The 22220-nt window shown below is 40.3% G+C and overlaps 1 protein-coding gene across 6 annotated transcripts in view; it reads left to right on the top strand.

Moving 5' to 3' along the window:
• TPD52 (tumor protein D52) overlaps nt 1-21268 on the top strand; it is a 40395-nt gene extending 19127 nt beyond the window's left edge. Inside the window, exons 1-8 of one of the 6 annotated variants that reach the window (XM_042036491.1) lie at nt 4135-4595; nt 9613-9728; nt 11335-11483; nt 12386-12487; nt 13520-13546; nt 17917-17958; nt 19325-19373; nt 19795-21268. In XM_042036491.1, the coding sequence (XP_041892425.1) occupies nt 4445-4595; nt 9613-9728; nt 11335-11483; nt 12386-12487; nt 13520-13546; nt 17917-17958; nt 19325-19373; nt 19795-19911 (753 nt within the window). In that variant the 5' untranslated portion in view covers nt 4135-4444 and the 3' untranslated portion in view covers nt 19912-21268. Of the gene's footprint in view, nt 1-4134; nt 4596-9612; nt 9729-11334; nt 11484-12385; nt 12488-13519; nt 13547-17916; nt 17959-19324; nt 19374-19794 lie in introns of those variants that run through there. The other 5 variants (XM_042036494.1, XM_042036492.1, XM_042036495.1 and 2 more) reach the window with 5 other exon arrangements.
• Nucleotides 21269-22220: the final 952 nt, after the last annotated feature.

Here is a 22220-nt window from a genome sequence, read left to right as displayed (position 1 = left end):
TTTTTCCAAAGTACTGTTTAGATCATCTTAGGGTAGCTTCTGCACTCCTCCAATCCTGAGGCATGAGTGGTAGCCTTTCCTGAGTTTAACTGTATGAAACACTACTGAATACATAGCTCAGTTTCTTCAAAGCCTGGAGGTGATACTCATTCATGCTTGATCAGGGTTTGGTTTCTGTAGGGAAGGAGGGATCTAATGTTTCCATGTATGAACAAACTATTGTTCTGCTAGACCTGTATGTGGGAAAAGCAGCTTCTCTGCAAGGCTACCATAACATCTTAGCCTTGCCATCAAGGTAGAAGTGCTTTAATACTATATTGCCTTGTTTAAATTGTTGCTAGAGCTTTGGGTTAAGGAGGAAGCTGCAGACCTGGGTAGCAGGGGCTAGCTGAAGAAAGAACCATGCCTGAGACTAAGCAGGCAAATATCTGGTGAAAAGTGTTTGCTCAAATTCAACAGCTTTTCTAGCTGTGGAGGGAGTTCCCTCCCTTATGATTCATGAGGTGCATAATCTGTACTGATTGTTAATGCTAAATAGTTACCTGGGAAAGCTTTAAGTACACTCTGTAACCTTAACAGAGGAGATTACAACATGATTAATGGTGGGAATTGTGATGGTAATGCTTTGCTGAGGCTTGCCAAGCCTTCCTGAGCCGTTTTGTGACATTCAGTTGAACTTGTCAGTAATTGGTTCAAGCATCCTTGACAGAAGGTATCATCTACCTTGTGCCAGTCTCTCAGACACCAGCTTCTAAAATGGCATAGATGACTTAAGTACTAACCTCTTCGTTATCTTCAGGTGTTAAGGGCAATGAGTACTTGTTCTGGAATAGCAAAATCTTCAGTTTTAATCTCTTGCATAGTAAGCAAAACCCCACTGCTACTTGTCTTTGAAACAGCTCCTTCTTTAGGCTTCAATATCTTTGCAGGTGCTGCCTTGCATCTGGTATCTGCAATAACAACCAAGGTACATAGTAAAACTGAATTTACAATGCAGGGCAAAGAGCAGATACTCAAGGATACGCAGTAACTACTCTAAGCCATGTAACAGAAGCCTAAACTTAAGTTTCAGCTCTGAAACGTGTGTGTCTTGCCCTGGGAAGGCAGCGTCCATCTATTAGGGTATGGCTCTACAGCCTCAATTCCACCTTCAGCCAGCTTCATGTGCTCTGAATTAGTGTGGAGAGGAAGCCGGTACAGCAGGATAATTTGGTCATGGGAGGGCCCTTTAGCAAGGCCTCATAATGAGCCTGTTTGATTGCTGTGACTATCAAGAGCTGCTAAACTGGTCCAAAAGCTTCACACTGCAGAGCAAAACCTTACTTTTTTGTTCTGTGAAGCTGCTGTTTGTCATACCTATCCTGCTTTGTTTCCTTGGGCCACCACTTGAATTTGGAAAATCCCTTGGAGAGAGATTCATTCCTCCTCCTCCAAATGCACCACAGCTAGCAGAACCTATCTTCTTCAGACTGGCCTTAGGCAGTACAGGGCGAGTGCTGCCTTGCTCTGCCCTGAATCTCTGGATGTGCTTAGGAACTACTGGGGAAGAAGCAGATAAAATGGTTGTTATGGCTGGCAGGGGATCTCTCAAAACTAGATCCTGAAGTGGATGAGTTAGGGATGATGGCCTACAAGTAGTCCTTCAGCAGGTTTGAAAGGGTGGACTGCAGTCCTTTCTCTTTACAGATGGATTGACTTGTACTTCAGTGTGAAGACCATCAAACTTCCCTAAGTGATGAGGAAGAAGCTTGTTCAGCAAAACAGCTTCATTCCTCACCAGGTAGGATTTGTACCTGAGAACAAGTGAGGAGAAACACTCCTGTAAACTCTAGCAGGTAAGAGAGCAGGAGGCTGATGTGTTAGGTGATGTGTTTGGGAGGTGCTATAGCAACCCATCTGTATGGCCACTATAATTGAGATTAATCTGAGCAAGGAGGGTAACTTGAAGTAAGGAGCGCTTGCATGATATCCTTCTCTTGGCAATGACCTTAGGACAGTAATATTTCTGTAATATTTCTAAAAACTAGAGATTGTCTTGGATGACTTCTGGTCTTGTGCTCAGGCTATGCGTAAGCCAGAACAAACAGAATTCAGCCTCTCAGGTGGAGGCTTAGATTTGTTATTCAGCAAATCTTCCCTGTAAGCCAAGTGTATATTCCAGCAGTGGGACATGTCCTGTATGTGTCTCTGACTACGCTGAAGATGTGTTGAAGAGTTTGGCCCATACACACTTCTGTCTGTAGGGGTGGCAGGCCAGGCTGGTGGTTGAGACTGGCAATCCAAATGTCTCTAGGGACATGAAACCACCTTTTGTGCTATAAAGATGTAGGAAGAATACCAGATTTTTTTAAATGGATGGTAAGGGGTAAATCTGAATGTAAGGAATTTCCTGTAAAAGACAAAAGCGTAATGTTTGCTCCAGGAAATGCCTAGGAAATGGTATTCTTGATTGTTAGCAGGAATCAACAGATTTTTCATAAGGGATTCTTTTTGCTATAATAGCTAGTTGTAGCCAGATAGCACTGACTGGTGTTAAACTGAATTATTATCTAGGGTTGGGAAAAAGTCCTAGGGTGTAGCCTCCTCTTCTCTCTCTCTTTCTGTGTCGGGAGAGTGATGGCAGAAAACACCCAGCTCTTCGTGTGCCACACCTGATAACTTGTCATTTTGCCTAACCCAGTTAGTACAACTACTGCCTGAGCCTTTTGCACAGAAGGCAGCCCCTGACTGCTGAGTTACACAAGGGAAAGCCGCGAAGCACAATCTGTAGGTATTCATATTAACAGACTTGGTTAATAGAGTATATTATTACTGTAGCTGTGTTACAGTTCTCTGCTGCCTCTGGATGCTTTCACTAGAATCAGTGACCAAAGCTTTGACCTTTGCCAGGTGAACTTTGCAGTATTTCTGGCACACGTCACAGCCATGTGTCAGAAATGCAAAGGGACATTCTATTTTCTTCTTTTCAGTGGGTTTGGAAAATAGCAGAGGCCTGTGTTTCAGGCTCCAGCAACTCTCATTGTTGTGAGCCTGCAGGTACTCTGCACCAGAAGCAAATGGAGGTCTGTAGCCTAAAGGAGCTGCTCTTTAATTAGCTGTAAGGTCTGTTCCTGTGCCCACTGACTGACTGCAGTGGAAATGGGAAGTTAAAATTCCAGAAGGGATGTGCTTTCTTCTCATATGCCCGGGGAATACTTTGCTCAGATTTGACTTTGGTATGCTTCAAGGCTCCTTCACTTCTCTGGAATAATGTCTGATCAGTTCTGTCCTTACCGTGCAGGAAAAGATTAACTTCCATTTGATTATGCTTCTCTGTGTGCAGACTGCAGTGAGGATCCCAGGTGAAGGTGTGGGGTTTGGGAGGAAGTATTGCTTAGCTAGAAAAGTGATCTACATTGCTAGTAAGCTTGTGTTTTCAGTGAAAGAAGCTGATCTTGAAATAAAAATAAAAAAAAAAAAAAAAAAGTAAGTAGTGAAGTGCTGCAAAGCTGTGCTGAGTGCCTCTTTTAGGTAAGAAGCAGTTCTGCTTCCCAGGGTTGAATCTTAAAGGCCTGGCATGAAGTCAGATGGCTTATGTAAGTTGATCTTTCTTTATGGTATATGTGTCAAAACATAAATACATTTCAGGCGATGCATTACCGGTTCCTGCCATTACTGGCTCTCTAAACAATGCTGGTTGAAGCACCAAGGACATAGGGCAGTGCACTTCGTAAATATTTAATACCACCCCCCCCCCAAAAAAAAAACCAACCCTCAAAACTCATCAGACCCAGATATATTTAGCCTCATGAGCAAAAATCGTAATGCACATTAGAACGTTCATCAATAAACCTAGGTGGTGTTTATAGCCCAGCCTTCAGAGAGGAGCGCTGCTCTCTCCTATTCTGAACTCACACTACAGTGTGATACCTGGGCAGCAGAGACTGTGTTCTCACTAGTGGTTATTACACTGGTGGAAGCAGCTGGAGAAGTAGCTATGCACGCAAAATTTTCCATTAATCAGAGGAAAAAGTCCAACACAGATGGTATATAGGATAGATTACGGCTAGTAATCCCTTTGTGTCCTAGAAGATTAAGGATATCCTGGTGTAGCTGCAGTCAGCTGACCTTTTTTTATTTAAACGATTGAAAATAGTTGATGCAGTTCTGCAGAGCACCAAGGCTCTTGCAGAAGCCATGAGTGGTGCACTGTGAATGTTTGTTAAAGGAACGGTCTGTTTAAGTACAGTCTCAGTTACAAATTTACAGGAACGTAACTTTGTGCCATGTAAACAGCAGCAGCTACAAGATGGCTAAGAAATCACTTGCTAGACGGCTCTATCATATGTAGCAGAGCTGAATTCTCTGAGGAGGCACAGTGAGTGTCATGTGAAGAAATGGAGGGTTTCTGAATCCTGCTGTCTGGGTCACCATTCAAAGATGAATACTTTGGTGGAAGAGGAGGATGGCTGCGCGCTCTGAACTGTCTGGCATGGATCTATATGAGGATTACAAATCGCCCTTTGATTTCAATGCTGGAGTGAACAGAAATTATCTTTACTTGTCGCCTAGCATAAACCTTTCTCCACCTGGATCACCTACACTGACAAAGTCTGGTAACTTCCTTCTCTCCCTTTCTTAAAATCTCTACATGAAATGTTTAGCAATTAATATCTGTAAAACTTCTCAAAAATCTATGAAAGTTGGCCTTCTGTTAGTTTTCGTAAAGTGTATTAGCTTCAGTGTGTTGTGTAGGCAATATCTCATGTGTTAGGCATTTACCAGCTTTACATTATTTGTTATTTCTTCAGTAGAAAGGCATTTTGAGGGAAAATGAAGTGGCAGAAACAATTAGGAACAAAACCGGCAACTTCTTCAAGATTGGAATAATTTGCCTAGTTTGACTATTAGATTTATTGAGGGGGGAGGTAGAAATTGCATTTTTACTAGGACTTCAGAGCTCTGGATAGTCTAAAGTCTGATTTTGCCATAATACTGAAAATCTCACTGATTAACAAAAATGCCCTCTAAAACCTTTACTCCATTCTAGCTAGCATTTAAAATGCTTCAAACCTTCCACCTGCAGATACTAACTTCACTGGGGCTGCCCTGTGCTGTGCTGCAGTGGCATCTGTCTAGTGCTTAACCCTATGAGTTTCTAGCTGGTAACCTGTTCTGTTGTACAGAACACCTATAGCTGTGCTTCCCAACACATCTTAGTCTGGTTTTACTGTCGTTCCTTTCCCTTCCTTGCTGCCAGATGTGATTTTCCAAAGTGATTTTAAATAAAGAAATATTAGACCTACTTCAGGTATGGCAAAACAAAGTTACACAGGTGTTAACTTTTTTTTTTTGATGGGCTTGTTACTTAAAATTTTAAAGAAACATGCATCTCTTGGGGAACCTCTGTGTGAGCTGTAACAACCCTCTCTGTGAACTTGATGAGCCAGGGGCTACTGGGAAATACTGGTCAGCTTTCACTTCTGCAATTACTGCATCTCCCAGCTCTTCTAAAGGAGAGGGGAAGCATCTCTCTGTGTCAGGTGATGATGCATCACCATTACCACCAGCCTTTGCTGGGCTTTGTTTTCTTTTTCATTTGCTTTGAATGAATATCTAATTAGCATTTGGAAGAAGCTCAAGAATTTGCTCCCCCCAGGTTGAAGAAATATGTCTCACTTTGGCTTCTTCACTGAGATAAATGGGAAGCACTTAAATCTGATCTTTCTTACATACTGAAGAATAAATATGCTCTGTAGTACTGTATGTTACTCAAATGTTGGAGTGGTCTTATAACCTAGCAACAGCTTGTTCTCCTGAACTATAACAAGAACCTTTTTTCTTTAGCTTTGCCAACTGTATAGTGATAACCACAATGCTCATTCTGAGTGTCGCATGCAGAACATGTCGGTGTAAAAAAAAGCTTTGTGGAGGTTAACCCGCCCCCACCCCAAGGCTGCTCATCTGAAATGACAAATACTTCCTTAAACTGCTCCTGTTTGCTGCTGATCTCTGAATCCAGGCCAGGGAGGTAGGAATTTCTGGTCAAAATAGAGCATGAACTTGGATTGAAACTGGCCAAAGCAAACCCCAAATCAGAAAAGCTGAGTGTTAATTGAATTACTCTGATGCTTTGCCTACCCTGGCAGAATAATAGGGACTTAAGTGCCATTTCCCTGATTGTGATCCATGAAGTCCTAATCAACTAACTTGCTCGTGTCTTTATTTGGTTCATTTAAGTAGATCTAATAAACTGCTGGGATAATATGGTAATCTTAGAAATACAGACCTAAAAACTGACCTTAAAGCTAGGTAAGTTTTCTCAATGCTATCTAAGTCTTTACAATTTTTTCCCCCAAATAGATTTTTTATTCTGTTTAAGAGACATGAAATGTTCAGTTAAACTTGGTTATAACAGAGTACCAAATGACTGAATTTTAAGTCCTTCACAACTCTAATGATGCAAGACAACTAAGATAACAAAAGGTAACAAGTTGAAAGTAATAATGATTTTACATAACAATTTAAAATAATAATAGCAATAGTCCTGTTGGCAAGAAAAGACCACAAATGAGAAATAGTCTCTTAGTAATAGTTTGAGTCAAAGCATTTCCATCTGTTGGCTGACTACTGATTTCCTGGTTTCTTGCCCTACACCCCATAGAAAGATCTAAGATGGGCTGTGCACGTCTCCTTAGGAAGCTTTTTCAAAGCCAGGATCCTATTGGCTGTCAGGCCTAGTTTATGGGATACATTTGTGTTGTAGCCACCCCATTGTGGAGGTCTGTGGGTTGCTAGCTGTGTAGACAACTGCTCCTTGGTCAGATGGCCCAGCACAGCCTTACCCATAGCATGGATGAACCCTGTGTCCTGTAGGTATTGAACTGAGGAATAGGAGCAAAGCAAACAGGGAGATGAGCAGTGACAGGGAGAGAGAGTGGAGGTGCCAGAATGAAGAGTGATGGGAAATCATTAGCATACTTCATGTGAAGCTCAAAAAAGTAGTAAGTGGGAGGGAATCAGGAGGCGAGGAGAGGAAGGCATGGTCAGATGTGCAGGGTGAGGTATGGAGCACTCTGAGTAGCAGTGATTTCCCGTTTCCCTAAAAACTCTAGGAATGTGAAGGGGAGGAGATATCATTCCCTTGCTTCTTAGCATTGTGCTTTAAATTCCATTTGGTAGGTGAGAAGGAGAACAATCTTAAAAAATGAGTTTTCAAAAGAGAAGGTACATTCCCCAGACAGAAGCTGTTGCTGCAGGAGACAATCCAGCACGTTTTCCTACCGGTGGATTCACTTGATCTATTTTTGGTGATTTAATCCAGATGACTCCTCATGATCAGATTGAACAGACTTTCAGCTGGTTGTGCTAATGCTCTTGGAGCCAGCGTGGTACTTGCAAACTTTCTGAAATGGCTTTGTGATGGCAAGTAGGTGGTCCCCGAAGGGCCGCAGATGAGAGCAAGGTCAGGAGTCGTAGGTGAACATACAGGGGAGTTGTAGGGTATCAGGGAGAAATGCAGTTCAAATTGTTAGTTTTCCTTCAGGGTAGGTATATGTAATTAAGAGGTTAAATAACTATTTGACAGAAAAGGTGTGGCATTCTTAACTATTAAGGAAATATGTTGATGTATAAAACAAAAGTTATCTATCTGATTGTGAGACATGAGCCATAATCCTTTGTTTGAGGTGCTGTAGTGCTGTGCTTTGGTTTGGGCATTAGAACTTCGAAGTTCTTGCTCAAAGAACTGACAGAAAATAGCGTATTGGGAAACTCACAGGACCTACATTATGATTGTGTAGAAGACACATGTAAATCTCAGGGAAAACGTGGCACAGATCTCATGAATAAATGCAGAATGAGGTTTAATTTTCTTTCTGTAGGCTTCCTTCTCAGTGCACTCTGTGGTGACAGGTAACAGCATTTACAAAGGTCTGTCCATGTAGCAGTGTGCTTCTAGAAGGCAAGTGTTCTGGACACAAGTACAGGCAGACGACATACTGAGTTGTATTGGAAAGAATTTGAGGAACTGAGCTTTACCTGAGTTCAGTAATTTGATCAAGAACAAAGTTTCTTCTTTTTTTTGGCTTGACAGCTGCTAGGAGCCTGTTTTATAGAATGCCTACAACTAATTACAGACTCACAGAATCTTTTTTCCCCCTGACTTTTCAGCTGATTGTGATGTAGCTGTTTGATATGAAACCTCACAGCAAAATCATAGTGGTGATTAATGAGTTTTTGATTCCCAGACCAAAGGATAGTATGGAGTGCCAGCAGAAGCTGCTGAAATGAGAATGGAATTTTATTGGTTGGATGGTTAATTACTATAGTGATTAATAGGAAATGTTACTTAATGTGTCTTCAACTTAGATGAATGATGTATTTATGTACGTATTTACACACACTCTTCCTCGCTCCTTATTAACAAACAATCCTGATTTATTTCATCTTGTATTTTAAGATTTTTATTTAACTTCTTTTTTTATTATCTGTAAAGCTGTTTTACCTCTTGCATAGAGAATTAGTTCTGGGAATCCACAACCATCCCAGCATGCAGTCTCCCTGCAACCTGGTCTCTCTGCATTTAGAACAGAATTCCTTGATTTTGGCAAACTTTATGTTTAAGTGTCAGCTACGAAGATTCAAAATGGGAAATCTTTTGCTGGAAATTTTGTTGCATTAAAAGGTGTTTAAAATTATCTTACTGCAAGAACTAAGGACTAAGAAAAGATGAATCGTTAGAGTGAGTGCATCAAAGTAATACAAATAATATCATCCTTCTTCTTTTCCCTGAAGCCCTGAAAGCAAAAGTTGAGGAAGATCATAGGGATATTTGTGTTTTATATAGGAATTTAGCAGAGTATTGGTTTCTGGATTTGGAAGGGGAAGAGGCAGCAGTATGAGTGGATGCACATTGTTATCAGTCCCTTCTCAGCAGTCCCCTGCTTTGAAGCAACAGCCTTTTGTTCCTGAGCTCTGTCTCTGGGCTTCCCATCTGTCTTAAGGTCCAGATGTAAACCAGCAGTTTACTTCTCGTTCCATGATACCTGCAACCTTCTAGCCACAGTGGTCCCAGTTACTAGGGACAGAGAGGTCAAGCAGGGTACAGAGGAAGAGTTCATACTTGCAGTGCAGTAGTTTTCTCCACTGTTGTTAACCTTGCTCGTGACTGCACCCAGTGTGCTCAGAATGGACACTTTTAAATCTGATCCGGAGACTAGTAAAGGAGGGAGCCTCTGCATTGGCCTTGAGCATCTCCAGTGCTTCTGGAGTTTCTGTGCCAGATGGATGAGATACCAGAGTGTGCACAGACTCCTGGGCAGGGTTGTGTAGGAAACACTGGTTGGGACGTAGCATTCTGCGCCTTGGTTTCTCTCACAGAGTAGTGGGATGTGTTATTCTTAACAGGTTTCCAGTCTCCTATTAGTGCAGCAGTTGTCAGTATATTGAGTTTTAATACAGCTTGATAGAATGAAATATAAAATGCCTTTGGTTTCTTCCCTGTAGTTGGGAAGCATGACTTTGGTGTTCTCTCACAAGTTTTTTTTGTGCACTGGCACAAAAGAGCTGTGTGCTAATGTTAGCTGCTGCTTGGCAGACGTGATAATCTGAATAACTTTTATTCATCTCAAGGGCTGCTGAGGAGTGACTCTATACCTGAGGTTGGAGAGGATGCTGCTGCTACAGTTGGTATGGCAGAAACACTCTCAGAAGAAGAACAGGATGAGCTAAGAAAAGAGCTTGCCAAGGTAATTCTTTTGCAAATAGCTCTTAAACTTGTTTTGATAATGAAAAGCTGGGATAATGTTATCTTTGAACATACAGTTAATGCTTTGCATAGTTATTCTGTGAGTGTCTAAAGCTGGCACTTCTGTGTATTGCACAGAAAGGAAGGGTGTCAAGGAGAAAAGAACAGCCAGTTCTAGTGATGGGAAATTCAGCTGTGAGTGCTGAATGTACAGATCTTAAACCAAGATACATAAATACCTAACCTTTTAATTTTTTTCTCGAGTGAGAAAGGGGTAAATAAGCAGTCAAAGAGAACGTGGTTGGAAGCCAAACCCCAAGTTTTGTCTCAACTGGTGTGGAGTAGCTAAAGCTGTTTCTTTCATGAAGAATGCTTTGTAGTAGTATCTGTGTAGGCACTGTATTGCTAGTGTCTAACCATGTTACTATTCTTGTCCATAACAGAATATTTTTAAGAGTGAGAAAAAGTAGCATTCTTTGAAGGACAGACACGCAAATATTCAAGCCTGATACATGCCAAAGTCAAGCTTTGTTAAGCAGCCAGTCTTTTTTCTTTAATAGCTCTGTGGGACTTTAGGACCATTATGAAAGACACTAACTTAAGCCTAAGGTTGGCGAACAAAGGTTAGCTGTGAAGTAAGCACATGTAATACATTCTTGTATTTGGCAGTCCTGAGTATCATTTCATGCCAAAGATAGTGAGGGTAGGCTGGTCCTGCTAGGATATGTCACACTGGACTTCGGACAGATATCCAAAACAAAGGTGCACTGAAGATACTGTAAGGAGTACAATGAGGAGCTGTAAGGAGCTTAAATGAGTGGGCAGCCTAATACTCTAAACTAGGGTGATCTTTCCTGGATGAGGAAGCAGGATTGGAGGTATGCCCTTGCCTTTGTACATATGGCTTTAGTGCCTCTGTCACTTCTATATAGCTTACAGAATGGCACTGTAGAACTGTGCTGACATCTCTGGTCATGCTTCTAGGAGAAGCTTAAGTGACCATCTGAATAAAGAAGGAAATACACAAACAATATGGTTTTCTAGTTACAGAGCAGGTGCTGTGTGTTTTATGTTTGTGTGGGTTTTGACTGCTCAGTCTGTCACCATTTCCACACCTGCTCTGGGGAAGGCACTCCTGTGGCTGGATCCAGTCAACAGGTGCTGGCTTAAGCCACAAAAGGACCTTTCTGGTGAAGCAAGGAGACAAAATTTGTGTATGGATCAGATATGCTCAGCTTCCTGATACTGGTCACACACTGGTATCTCTTCTGATGTGGAAGTAGAATACAGGCTTGGCCATTGTCTCGGGTTGACTAATCTTCAACCTGTAATGATTTCTAACTGTACAGTCTTCTAGTTAGCAACTTCCTTGTACATATTCCTGTAACAGAGCTAGCTGCAGGTAGTTTACTTTCTCACTAGCTCTTGTAATCTATGTTGCATTTCTTTTTTTGTATTTAGGAATGACTGTGAGGCAATGTTAAAAACCTCTGTTAGCCCTCCCATTACTGATGTCTACTAGACGCTTTAAAAGAAATACATAGTTAAATGGTTGAGTATATTGCTTGTTAACTGTTTACCACTTTTTAACAACTCTCCTGCCACAGGTGGAAGAGGAAATCCAGACGCTCTCACAAGTGCTAGCTGCCAAAGAGAAGCATCTAGTAGAAATCAAGAGAAAGCTGGGAATTAACTCACTACAGGAACTAAGGCAGAACATTACCAAAAGCTGGCAAGATGTTACATCAACCACAGCGTATGTACCAGCTTATCATGATTGTTTAGACTGTTGAAAACTGTTTAGATCTTGTGTCATGTCTAAACACTCTGTTCTTGTGAAATGAGTATAAATAACACAAAATTAAGTTATATTAAAACTTCTCTGGGTAAATTAACACAGATTATTTTTTTAAAGAAGAACACTGCTAGCCATATCTCATGTGAAGGAAGAATGACCAAAATATGGGCTATTCTAACACATTTTTTTTGTCTGATAGATCTGAGATACCAAGGTGTCCTAAGTCCAACAGAATATCCTTCTTTTCCACCCTCAGAAATTGTTGTAAACTGAGCCCATGCAGGAAGAGTATGAAGTCACAGTTACTGTTCTTGCCAAACACAAGTGTTAGCTTAAGGTCTAGAGCAAGCTACCTTCTGCAACTAATGACTACACAGAATGTAACAAGATGTACCTCAAACTTTTTATGGTGAATTTTATTGACAGAACTGTGTGGTACAAGAATTTAGACACTCGGCACAAAAAATAGACCTTTTTCAGTGTGTGTGCACATAGTGTTGTTTTTTGGTGTTTTGTTTTCTTTTGTGTTTTTTGAGTTTGGTTTTTTTTTTTGTTGATTGGGGTGTTTTCTGTGTGAGTTTACTTTATATTTTACTAAATCCTACAATAGCAGATAGCATCTGTTCTAGGGGTGGGGTAGTGTAGTTGCATGTTGGTGAACCAGGTCTGAAGTCAGAGGTGGCAGAGATGCTGTAGCCAGAAGGGACTGCAAAGGCTCAAAATAATGCCTTAAGCAGGTTTTCCATTAGACCCAAAAGCTGAAGTGTACCTCTGCATTTGATATGAATATACACACACTAAAAGGTTCCTTATGTGTTCTATTAAAATAACTAAAAACTAAATGGTTTTTTTGAATGCAGATACAAGAGAACATCAGAAACCCTGTCTCAGGCTGGTCAGAAGGCTTCTGCTGCTTTTTCTTCTGTTGGTTCAGTCATAACCAAGAAATTTGAAGATGTCAGGTAGGTTTCTTTACCTTTTCCCAAGTAATTGCATTTTTTATTTAAGTGGGTAATCACTGCAATAAATTTATGCTATTAACATACCTAGTGCTTTTAAAAGCTTATCTATCCAGAGCCTTCAGCAACTGTTTTAGGGGAGGTAAGAGACTTGCTGCAAAATCTGCTTGTATGTCTTCACTGATGCTGAGCAGTTCTGTGGTGTGTATGTTACGTAGGCGAGAGAAGCAATGTGTGCTACTACCTCCCCTGCTGCTCTTACTTTTCTGGTGTGATTGCAGGTGGCAGTCTCTGCCTGCCTCTGTGGGATATACATAGCACTAGCATTTCTGCTCTCTTTCTCAGCTTGTGGAATATTATATTTAAACAAGTAGTATCTTTAACTTTTTGTATTTTCTTGTTTGGCTTTTTTTTTGGTTGTTATTTTTGGTTTTTATTTGATCGTTTGTTTGTTTGGGTTTTTTGTTTTGTGTATCGATTCCTTCCAGGTGTGATTTATTTATTTCTAAGCTGTTCTGCCTCATAGAAGTGGCTTGATTTTATTACATTTTAAAGAGACTGTTGGCACTTTTTAATTCTTAACTACTGTTGGCATGCAACATGTTTTGACTTTGTGCCAAATGACACAGCCCTTCATACACATTAGGTAAGTCTGACAGTCATTTTTAGAACCATATTGAGCTGCTTGCAAAAGTCCTGCTGGATGCAATACAATCAGATGCTCAACCTACAATTCCTTGATTATATAATTCTTAGTATTGGAGCCTATACAATTATTCATCTCCACAGGTAATTTGTTGTTTTTAAACTTATTTTTCAATTATTGGGCAAATAGAAATTCACACGTTCTCACAGAATATTGCTGCTTTGGAAGCAGTGTAATAAAATCAGCCGTTCGAAAGTGATGCCATTAACCTCTTGCTTTTTGAAGTCTAGTGAGTAAACACTTTGAGTACAGCTACACAGTTACTTATTTTTCTTCAGATTTATCAGAACTTCCTTTCTCTCTTTAATGCTTACTCTGGCATTGTGCAGACTACAGGCATTTTCACATTCCTTTAGGTAAGGTGGGCACAAGAATTGCGTCTGAAACTAAGCATGTAGTCAGACTGTCTCCATTAAAATTTTTAATTAAAGTTTTGCTGTAAAAGGTAATTTCTTCTTTTCTCCAGTGTTAGTTAATGTCAGGGAAGGTGTTTCTTCATGTTCACCTGGTAACTATCTTAGAACATGAAATCTTGAGTATACATAATAATTAATTAGTCTCTCTTCCTTGTGGGAAAGAAACCCACTAAAATGATTCTGCAAGGTTTTTTGTCAAGAGACAGAATATGGTGTTGAGGTCAATGGCATGCAGGATTCCTCCTTTGTCTGTACAATGTTTGTGCCATGGCAGAGTATAGAGATTTCCCCCTTTTTGTGTCTATTACAATGGCTGTTCAGCATTGAGACTCTAACTAAATTACTAGAGTCTAAATGTAAAATAGTTTGTACATTCTTTGTTCATAGTTTGTCCAGTGAAACAGTCCTTGAGTTGATTACTTTAGCAGCGCCAGTATTTTAGTTACTTCATCTACATTACCTTTGATCTAAGCAAATACTCAGTGTTTTCAGCAGTTAAAAATCCTGTGTAACAACTTCTGTCCATTGCCTCTCAGCCCATCTATGCACACCTGAGCCTGACTTAATCTTTTCTGTACTCCCCCACTAAGGAGCTAAAGACAGCAGTAGAATCTCTACAAAGATGTTGGGATCTGGCTCCTAGAGTACTAACTGGGAGCTGTTGTCCCAGGGGAGGAGATGGGCAGAGGCACAGGATGCTCAGGATGAGAAGGATGATCACAGGATGAGAACTCAGACTCTGAAGTGAGCTCAGTTTGATCAGGTATGAGAATAGCAGCCAGTCTGAAATATGTCCCCTTTAGCATCAGTGAGACAATGGGAACCTGGAAGACTTCTCTGTTAGTTTTGGATGCAGAGCTCAGCTGCTCACTTAACGGGAGTCACTTTTCTACCTTAAGACTATGGTGTTCCCCAATTAGTATTAGACTATTGCACTGGACAAGGACAAGCACAGACTCAGAGCTGTCTTCCACTTCAGGAATACCTTAAGAGTGTCCTAATTACTCCAGTTAGTGGCTCTGTGGGTGTTGAGTACTCTTTATCAGAAACTGGGCCACTGGGAGGGAATGTAACAGTACCAGAGAAGTCTGCACTGTTGGTGTGCTGCTCAGGGAGAATCATGGCAATGGAAATGCAAAGTATTGTTATAAATTCAGGAGTAGCTGGGTTTAGAAAACAAAACAAAAGTGTGAAGAATTAGTGCTGTTGAAGATCTTAGTTGCACTTGAAACAAGAGATTAAAAGCCTTTAAGTTGTTTTGTTTTTCATAAGAACTGAATTCATCTGGAATTCAGCCAGTGAATTCAGGTCCTGAGGTTATATGACTACTCAAGGGCAAATCTGAGCTTCAGAAAGGTTTAGATGCCTAAATTCTGTCCTGGAAATGATAGCTGATGGGCCTGTTACTTATTTGAAACAATACTGAATATGCAGGTGCATTTTTATTCTTAAACTCTTACATTGGCTTCATTGTGGCTTCACTTTCCCTTGCATTGTTTTAAGTTGAGGTACTTCTCAGCTGTAATGATGTGATTTCTTCCATGTTGGACTATTTCTACATATTCCATGCAGCAAACATCACATGCAGGTTTTCATTCATGCGCTGCAAAGTGATTTAATAGGGAGCTGCAAAAGGGAGTGAGGCAGCTACTGGAGCTGTGATTTTGGAAACTACTGAAATGGAGAGGAAGGGAGAACTGGTAGTGCAATGTCAGTATATTTTTGCTTCCTTTTTGTATTTGTTTCCTCTGCTCTTTATGATGAAAATGAACGTTGTTCCTTCTTAGGTTTCTCTTAATACCTTTATTCTCTTTGTAAGAATTTGTTGAAGTTTTGATGAGCTAACCTTCCTTGTGTAGGCAACATCAGTATTCTGTGCAAAACAATAGTAGTACCAAGATGTAGCTTCTGAGCAGTCCTGACTTTGCACTTGGCTCCTCCTGCTCTGCATCCATATAATGAAGGAAAGTCCATCTTTGCCTTGCTCTGGGATTGCAGAATAACTTTCTTTGTTTGCTTTAGAAGTCTGATCTATGATCTTGGATTCCTATATACTATAACTTACCAGCATATCAGCTGGAAATTTAACTACTAACAAAAGTAACTAGCTACTGTGTATGTTAGGCTGTGTTTTCTAGGCAGGGACTGGCACACCTCCTTATGCCTTTTCAAAATGTTATGCAAAGGAGTAGCTTTAAAAAATTATTGTGTAAAGGATAATAAAACTTTAATGCAATGCAAAATATGGAAAAGACTGGAGAGCAGCTTGCTGTGCCTTTTTTATTTACTATCTTTTTTAAGCTAGGGATTTGCTTTTGAGCATTGCAAAGAGGGCTTCTCTTTTTCAAACTGCCCAACTTGATGGCCTAGTTCAGTGAATGCTTTAGTGTGGCATTGTTATTTGGGAAAAGAAATACAAGTTCTTTTCTTTATGAAGCTGTTCAAGGCTTAACTGTGCCTCTTTGCACTATTTGAAGAACACGTGATTTATGTTAAAAAAATAATCAACTGCATTTATCTAATTCAGTTCTTTTGCAAACCAGATCATTGTGTGATAAAACTATATAATACTTTATGGTGTCATTTTGCAAAATGGATACTGAGTGTATACAGAAATGTGATGTACAATGGCAAGTAAATTCGTCATGAATGCATGAATAGTTCTTTTATTAAATGATTTCTGAGATTAAATGAAACTTGTGTAGACGCCTGTTAAAATATCTGCAATACACTATAGGTTGTTTTTCATAGTGCGCAGTTCTACAGTTTGTAAAAATATGTATTTAATCCTCTTTAGCCTTAATCTTCTTTCAGGGAGAAACTTCTTGTAGCGTGAGGGGAATTGGCTGAGCATTGACTAGTTAGTGTCGGTGCAGTTCTGTAATAAAACCTGCCATGTAGCAAGCCCAGAACTTGTAGTAATCCACATCAGTGAGGAATATAAATTACAGTCCAGAAGACAGTCAGCTTCTCTGTGTTCTGGAGAAGCCTGTAGAAGCCAGACCATCCATAAGAATGAAACACAGGAGAAATGAGGTTGGGGAAATAGATGAAACATAGCTGTACATTACTGTAGCCTTGTGTATCTGGTTCCTAGTATGCTGTAACTACAAATCAACCTATATTTGTGCATCTGCCTTAAGGGATCCCAACCTTAGGGGAGCTTTTTGTGCGTGTTGTTTTATTCTATCACGGTATTTTACTGATGAGCCTCAGAAAGAATCTCTTAAAACTCGTTCTGCAATAAACATAGAACTTTTTTTCTTCTGTGAATGTATCTTCCATTGATGGTGCTGAGATGCTAATTGAAAGTTTGGAGGTACATCTTATGAGAGAGTTGTCTCCCTTTCCTCCTGTCCTCCTCCAGCAACTGCCTAGAAAGGATTCTCTTAATAGACGTTATAAAGCCTAGACAAACTTTGACATTCCATATATAGGTATGAAAAACTGAGATCATCACTTGTAATAATTCTAAGTTACTGTTGTGGTATTTGATAAGAAACATTTAACATATATATATATATATATATGTTATATATATATATATATAAGGCTTGTTTGTATTGACAGTAAACAGGCATTTTCTATATGGAACTAAATTTGATGGCAGGTCTTGAGGTTATTTGGGAGCTCCTTAATCTATATCCAGTCACCTTCTAGGAGTAGATGTGTGTTCTTGCTAGACAAACAGTAACTGTATAGGAACACTGGCAGGTTACAGAAATCCTCCATGAATTTCAGAACACAGGACTAGGACTTTATCCCTGCTTCCAGCATAAACCTGACCTTGAATACTGACTGATGTGTCTGCTTTTGTTGGATAATGTATATTGATGAGTAGATAATTTGTATCGATGAGCATAAAAAACTTACACTGAATTGAAATGGAAGCCTTCTGGAGGTAGGGATAATTCTTTCAGTAGGAAGATTAGTTGACTGATTTCTCAAGTGTTTGCTACTTGCTATCGGCAAAACTGTAAATGCAGCATGACTCCTGTTGCTTGAGAAGCTCAAGGCGTAGACAGACTGTTGCAGCTAAGCAGAACCAAGTACTAAGAAGCATGGCACTCGAATCTTTCTAAAAGAGAAAAAGGTTGCTGCAGCTTTTGCTCTGGTGTACTTGTGTGTGTGTGTGCATGGCTAAGCAATTTAAGAAAGCAAATCCAAGCAGTTACTATCTAAGACCCTGTAAGACTGTTTGGCTGTCTACCAAAGGTAGTCTACAGAAGTCAGCTCTCTAAGCCAATTTCTTCTCAATGTAATACTTAAACTAACTTTTCGCTTTCTTTTCTCTTAATGCTGGCATTTAGTATACGCTCCATACAACATTCAATTAGTATGCCTATTATGAGGTAATGTATGCATAATCCAGCTGTTTGGTTTATTTATTTTCATGTGTGGAATCAAGTCAAAGTGAACTTAAGTCAGCTAACGTAGTTTTAAAAAAAACCCCAAAACCCCACCCAGCTTTGTAGTGGATTTCCTGTACATATAGGATAAAATTTGTTTTATTTCTGCTTAATAGAGGGGGTTATCAAACATCTGGAATGTGACATTTCCCTGCTGTTTGGAAAACTGTAACAGCTTTTCCCTGTCTGTTAAAATATAATGCTACTAAGTGATTCCAAGTTTAAAAGGCAGTAGCTTGGCATATGTTTTTGAAAATGAAAGTGAGTAAAAAAGCCCCTGTGGTTTCACAAAAAGTCTCTTGGTGATCTGGGGTGCTTGCCTTTTCTCTCCTCTTGCTTGGCACTGTATCCCTCCATCTCCTGCGAGAGTCTGGTTTGATGCATGTATCACTGTGTGCTTTCCCAAGGAAAAGCGTGCTGCTAAGTGTGAGTGACCTACACAAACGCCAAGCAAAGGGAAGCTGTAGACTTCTTTTGAAAAACACCCTTGTCTTTAATATTTATATAATACATTTTTGAGTCCATCAATCCTTAGTCCCGGTCCACTGAAGGCAAGCATTTTCCATCCTACATAAAGGCAGAAAAAGTGTACAAAATGTTGCACAAATTTGCACATGGCAGTGACAGCTATTTGGAGCATTAAGCCACTCTTCTGACCCTAATGAATTATACACCAGCCCTCAGCACTGGAAATCCCAAGCTGTCCTGCTCTTTGTATGCAGAACTTACCAGTTGTAATTACAGCTGCCTTTGGCACTTAAAGGCAAGGGGGAGTCTTGCTTAAATTTAACATGTTAGCAGAAAATGCCACTGTGAACCATGTTTTATTAATTGAACATGTAGCAAAGTAAACTGAACGAGTTTGCTTATAAAAAGTGAAAAAACTTTGATGAGCTTTCTTCAGTAATAATTTATTAGGCTAACCAGAAGTGAGGACTAAGATTTTTCTGAACAAGTGCTTTAAGCCAGAAACATGTTTGAAATCACTGGGAATAATAAGCCAAATCTAAAATACTTGCTAGTTCTCCTTTCCATGTTGATGTGAAGGATCCTGTTGCTGGACCTGACAGTGTTTAGTTGCCAAAGATGAAAGTGAGCTTGCAATTTGAGTATGTTTGAATTTTAATTTTGTAGTACTTCGGGGGTCCAGATATAAACTATTTTTAGGCTATCTTTAAAACAGGGAAAGAGCCCCAAACAAATCTCATGTTGCTGTTGGGAAAAAGCAACTGTCTGCCTGTTTTGTGATATTTATAGGTTAACTAGATGTGGTTTTAATTCCGTGCTTCCTTTTTTTTTATTTTCCTAGAAATTCTCCTACTTTCAAATCCTTTGAGGAAAAAGTTGAAAACTTAAAGGTAAGAATTACTAAAACACCTTGGTGATTCTAGAGCTGTGAATGTGGAGAAAAGGCTCAAGTAGATTCTGGGCAGCCTATTTTTTAGTTACTGGTAAATAGTTGAAGAGCTGCTTAGATGAACAACTTTTTAAGTACTGTGGAAGTGGTTTCTCTGCCTAATGATTTGCAAATAAAATAATGGGCTGCCTGCACCTCATACAGGAGGATGCCTTTAGAAGAACTAATCTGCTGGTGAGTGTTTGCTGCCAGATACGTACAGATTTGTTTTCAGAATATTGTGGAGGTCTCTTAGACCTGGAAAAGCTGCTTTGTTGAAGAGAGTTATTAAACTCATGCAGAGGTACTGGTTTTGTACAGTTAAGCATGTTTGGCATGCCAAGTAACTACTGTGCTATGTTGGGGCTCTCTCTGTCTTCTAGTCTAAAGTTGGAGGAAGCAAACCTGCTGGGGGAGACTTTGGAGAAGTTCTCAACTCTGCTGCCAATGCCAGTGCCACAGAAACTATTGCAGAACAGACAGAGGAAGAGACCCACTGAGATTTCTACCTCCGTCCTGCTACCCACTGCCAGATGCTGCAAGCAAAAACCAAGCACACTTGTAACATTCTCTGCGCTCTTTCCACCAGATGTGCTTTTATTTAGCACGTAGTTATTTTACCCAATTAACTGATACCAAGCTTGTTTGTGGGTTCAAAATATTTTTGAAACTAAAATACATTGTTTGGAGTTTTGTGTGGGAAGGGGAATTTCTATGCCTTTCAAGCATTTAAAGGACTTACCTGTAATTTGAAGGCAACCTTTAAAATATAGCAATGAAAAAAAAACCTCTTTTGAGAAGTGAATTATATTGTACAGATACTGTGGATACATAATTTCTCTTCAATCTGTAACTACTGCTCAACTTAATCCTTATCAATCTACTGCTGCTGCCAAACTGAAGCTTGTTACTTGGGTCCCTTGTGATTGTTTCAGTTGAGTGTTGCCTGCAAGGGACACTGGACTAGGAGACTGGACAAGGAGGAAGGATCACTCCCAGCTAAAGAAAGGACTTCAGTTTCAGCAGGCTTTACACAAGTTATAGCAGGATCACACATGGGTAGGAATGTATTGTCTTATGAGTGTGCTCCTCATACAGCAGGCGTGAATAGGTAATACAGAACATCTAAAACTTACCCATCTGTCCATGCATTGTCCACCTAGGAAACTTCTGACCAACGCAAGATGTCTCATAGTGCTGGTTTGGTTCAGTCACCATAACATTTTCAGTCTTGTTTTTTGTACAGGATGTCACTGTGGTAAGATAACACTCTTCTGAACATTTGACCAGTCACAAATAGATTCATCTTCATTCACATGTGGTGGTGTCACATTCACACTAACAAAGCATGGACTGGAAGAATAAGCCTGACCCTGGAAGTTGTTCTTTTTCAGTTATCAAGAGAATTGCTCCTAAATCCTAATGTTGTTTCCCTTGCAGGCTGAACCCTGAAAACATCTGCTACCCTGTCTTACTCTTTTCTATGTATTTAAGGCCTGTACCTCAAGTAACACCCCTGTTCCTGACTCCAGAAGTCTGTTTTGAGAGGTACACAGTGTCATCAGTCAGCATAGCTCTCTTAAAAGATCTGTCCTCCTACACCTTGTTTTGTCTGCTGTATTCCTCAAATTTCTTGTGTTTCGTGTGTTTCTGCCACATGGTTAGAACATTTTATCACCGTGCTTAGAACTGGAAACAAGTTTTGCTACCTTTGTGTGAAATCCATGAAACTTCAACTGCAGACACAGGTGTCTGGAGGAAAAAAGGTTGGCTCCTGACAACCTTGCTAGCATGTCAGATATAGAATGTATGCTTAATTACATGTGAGAAGCTTAATAAAAATCTGTATGTGAGGAATTTATTGTCCTGTGAACATGGAGGATAATGTAAACAAGTAAGGAAATTTTATTTCTAATTGAAACAGTCCTGTAAGTTTGGTTCAAAGCAGTGCTGATACATACCACAGTACGGGGGGGAATCTACATGGCTGAGCTTGGCATTTCCAGAGAAGACTGAGCCTAGGTTGCCTTCTAGTGGCCTACATAAAATTACAAAATCACAGAATTGTTAGGGTTATAAGGGACCTCTGGAGTTCATCTAGTCCAAACTCCCTGCCGAGGCAGGGTCACCTCTAGAACAGGTTACACAGGAAGGTGTCCAGGTGGGTTTTGAATGTCTCCAGAGAGTGAGAATCCACGGCCTTCCTGGGCAGCCTGTTCCAGTGCTCTGCCACGACATAAAATTAAACTGCTCTGGTTACAGCGTGAAGTTCAGAAAATGGGTTGACATGTTCCTTCAGCCCCTGCCAGCTCCGCCTTAACAAAGGAACAGAGAACTGAATGGTATAGAGAGAATGTAGCTCTTCCTCTTTTGGGTCAGTACCACGTAGGACAGGTTCTTCTGGAACATGATCCTTACTGGATGGGGCTTTTATTTATTTATCTAACTGACAAAGAGAAAGGTCATCTAGTCCAGAGCTGAGCTTTCTGTATTCTGAAGGAAGGCTTTTAATTTTTTTAAGGCCACATGGCAGTCCTTTTATTATAACACATTATTACACTCCCAGGAGCTTCTGCTGCATCTTCCTCTGCCCACACCTTCCTTTCCTCGAGTGCAGGTGGCCTTGGGGCTGCTGTGACCACTGAAGCTTTGCTTTCAGGGCTAGTGTGGTAATCACAGAATCAATTAGGCTGGAAAGTACCTCTGAGACCAGAGAGTCCAACCTATGACCAAACAGCATCTTGTCACCTAGACCATGCCACTAAGTGGAGCACGAAAGGGAATGGCAGAAGGTTGTGTCAGGGGACGT

Source organism: Corvus kubaryi, unplaced genomic scaffold (genome assembly GCF_017639235.1).
Source record: "Corvus kubaryi isolate FWS band 111438036 unplaced genomic scaffold, C.kubaryi_AGA036_p1.0 37385, whole genome shotgun sequence".
In the NCBI taxonomy this organism is placed as follows: domain Eukaryota; kingdom Metazoa; phylum Chordata; class Aves; order Passeriformes; family Corvidae; genus Corvus; species Corvus kubaryi.
The sequence above is the reverse complement of the archived record's forward strand: the minus strand, read 5'-3'. Positions and strand labels throughout refer to the sequence as shown.